The sequence below is a fragment of the Akebia trifoliata genome, chromosome 8, assembly GCF_017979445.1.
Source record: "Akebia trifoliata isolate Shusen 1 chromosome 8, ASM1797944v1, whole genome shotgun sequence".
Taxonomy (NCBI): domain Eukaryota; kingdom Viridiplantae; phylum Streptophyta; class Magnoliopsida; order Ranunculales; family Lardizabalaceae; genus Akebia; species Akebia trifoliata.
In genome coordinates this window covers 15422350-15425492 of record NC_141382.1, presented here as the reverse complement: position 1 = coordinate 15425492, position 3143 = coordinate 15422350, and the positions used below count along the sequence as shown (strand labels likewise).

At 33.7% G+C, this 3143-nt stretch overlaps 1 protein-coding gene across 1 annotated transcript; it reads left to right on the top strand.

Moving 5' to 3' along the window:
• Positions 1–1255: 1255 nt before the first annotated feature.
• IAA31 (indole-3-acetic acid inducible 31) lies at positions 1256–2718 on the top strand. The gene is made up of 4 exons (XM_086452812.1): positions 1256–1506; positions 1798–2009; positions 2182–2278; positions 2384–2718. Exons 1-4 carry the CDS (start codon positions 1334–1336, stop codon positions 2436–2438), a joined length of 537 nt encoding a protein of 178 aa, XP_086308938.1. The 5' UTR covers positions 1256–1333; the 3' UTR covers positions 2439–2718.
• Positions 2719–3143: the final 425 nt, after the last annotated feature.

The window sequence follows — 3143 nt, the reverse complement described above, 5'->3', positions numbered from 1 at the left end:
TTTGTAATTAAAAATATGTCATTTCGAAGGAAGTTTATAGAATATTGATAACCCATAAAACTGAATTGAACCAAATCGACCTTAGTTGGGTTGGTTCTATTGGCATTTCACTTCGATTATAGTTCTTTTTTAGTGGACTCGATCTATGTTGGTTCGGTTCCAATCTGACTTCAAATCAAATTAAGTTGCACCCCTAATTAAATGTCCCAAGTCATATGAAATTGCTCAAAGCCGTAGAATTTTGTACTTAAGATACATTAAGAAAATAATCGAGGTATTTGAATTGTTTTTTTTGTTGTTGTTGTAAATTTGGTATTATTCAAAAGAAAATGCTGAATTGACTTTGTTGGATGTTGCACTCAATACTATGTTGACGTGATAGTGTACAAAGAATCATAGATTTTTCTCTATGTATCTCGAGAAAAAATCTATGGTTCTCTATGCATGGCCACATTAGTGTAGTGTCCAACGAAGTGAGTCCAAAACCAACACTTCAAAAATAATTGTTTAGTGCCTTAACAAGTGCTTTTTCGCTCATAAGGCTATGCGCAAATTTGCTCATAGGCTAATGACCATTTGACATGTGAAGCAAATGACATTTGCAATAAGAGAGCAAATTTCTCTCTCTTGTCCCTAGAGCAAAACATAAATTTCCTAATCTAATCACCTTGTGACATTCAAAAACATGATCCGATTCCACGGGGTGATAGAGAACGAAATTCTACTAATTTATAAAAATAAAAAAAAAATAAATAAAACTAAAGAAAATTTTTTATTTTTCATTATTGAATTTTAATTTTAAGTTTGGAGATTCACTAGTCATCCATTTTCAGTTACATGAATCAAACTTGAAAAATTATATTTTTTTCTAATTTTTATTATTATTATAATCATTTTTTAAATATAAGTTTTTTCATAAAATTTAAAAGGGTATAGTGTTACATTGACATAGTGATAATCCAAGTGATCACAATGGCTCGTTTTAAGATTTTAAATTTTAAAATTGAAATTTGTGGGAGGAAGATGTGCCGGCAGGTCATTGCTGATGTCATTTGTGCCACATGTTAAATCACTGTTGGGCTGTAAGCAAATTTGGCCACAGTCGTGTGAGCAAAAAAATCATTCGTGCCTCAACCAACGGGTTAAACGAGGCTGCAACATTATGCCACGTGTAAATGTCGGCCACTCAAAGGACAAATTAAACCAACAAGTCCTGTTCAAACTTGAAAGATCGACTTCCCCCTTTCCTCGTAGGCCCCCTTTGCCCTTACCCCACTTTCTCTCTCTTATTTAAGCTCGAGGTGGCGGTTCTTCTCTCTCTTCCATCTAACAAATGACAATGGGAAGAGCAGAAGATTCTCCATCTTCATCAATTGACAGTAGTAGCAGCCACCCTTCTCTCTCATCTCCATCTTTTACTCCTCAACCAAATACAGATTTAAGCACAGATCTAAGGCTTGGACTCAGCATTTCAACCTCTCAACATGACAACTCTTCTAATTCAAGGTATATATATACAAATAGCCCAACCATGCCCATTTTCTTCTTTCTTCCTTTTCTACACTTAAAAAAACCAAAAAATACTCATTATATTAGTTTTTCTTCATTATGTAATAATTTATTAATTCTTATTTGAAGCTATTTCTCACATTATTTCAATCAATCACTCCTTTTGGTTCATACCCATTCCCCTCTTTTCCTTTCCCATTTTAGTTATGTTCTATAAAATTCTAATAGTCACTTCATTTATAATTTCTATGTTTAATTAGTTTTCTAACTTTTTATTGATGCATTAAGGGATCAACTGTCAGATTGGCCACCAATCAAACCATTGCTAAGGAGTACACTTGCAGAGAAAGAAAATAACCGGCATAGGCCTAGGCCTACCTTCTTTGTGAAGGTTTACATGGAAGGAATTCCAATTGGGAGAAAATTGGATCTGTTTACTCACCATGGTTATGATGTCCTTATAAGAACACTTGCTCACATGTTCAGGACCACTATTTTATGTAAGTTTGGACAAAGATTGAGTGAGTCAGCCAATCTATTGTAAAATTGAATTCATGTGGTTCTATGAATCGATGAAAGCCATTTTATAATTATTATTATTGCTTAGATAATATGAAATACTAGTCATGGTTGTTAAACTAATCAAGCCTTTATACAAATTTTTTGATGCAGACCCTGATATGGATCGACCACATTCTGATCAAGATCATGTGTTAACTTATGAAGATAAGGAAGGGGATTGGATGATGGTGGGGGATGTTCCTTGGGAGTAAGTTTAATTAACTTTGAAATCCACCCTCCTTTCTTTGATTTTCTTTCTCTTTGTTGTTTCATATATATAAATTGAATTTGCTTTATATGGTGTGTTTTGTAGTATGTTCTTGACTACTGTGAAGAGATTGAAGATTACAAGGGCAGACAAGTGCTAATTTCTACAATTTTTTTGTATTTTGTTTTGTTGGGTGAAATTCAAGAGAATGATGAAGCCCATGAACTACAACGAAATTTGTTTTATTCTAGATGAGATGTACAGTACTTGCTACACTCAGATGATTACATAAATACGTGTAGATTTTTTTTTTTTGTAATGCTGTTTCAATTTGTTTTGGAACTTGTTAGGTATCCATCATAGTCAGTTTGTGTAGAAAAGTTAAAGGCTCTTAGAGATTTTGGTGAAGGATGGTGGGGTGTGACCTCTTTCTTTTCCCATTTTGATTTCTTCCTTTTTCTTTTTCTTTTTCTTTTTTTTTTTTTGCTTTAGTTTGTCAAAGTGATTGTGGTCCTCCCCCGTGTCACAACAACAGCGTTGCCATGGTCTCTTGGACTAATGAGTTACATGAGGGGCAAATTGAGACACGTTTGTGACCTCCATGTGTTCAATCACCTTGAAATACATACATACATTTTTGTATTCTTTTTTTCTGAGACAATTAGCTAAGGGTTAGTGGTCAGCCGAGGTGAAAGTTGATGAGTTCAAGGGGTTTTAAATGCAGGTCGTGTTATATATCACTGCTCCATAAGCCTTACCAACTTAATTAAGTTAGCACCTTCATTCTTACATTCATTCAGTACTTGAATATATATATATGGTTGTATTGAGTCAACTAATAGGAGTTTCTACTATACAATTATCA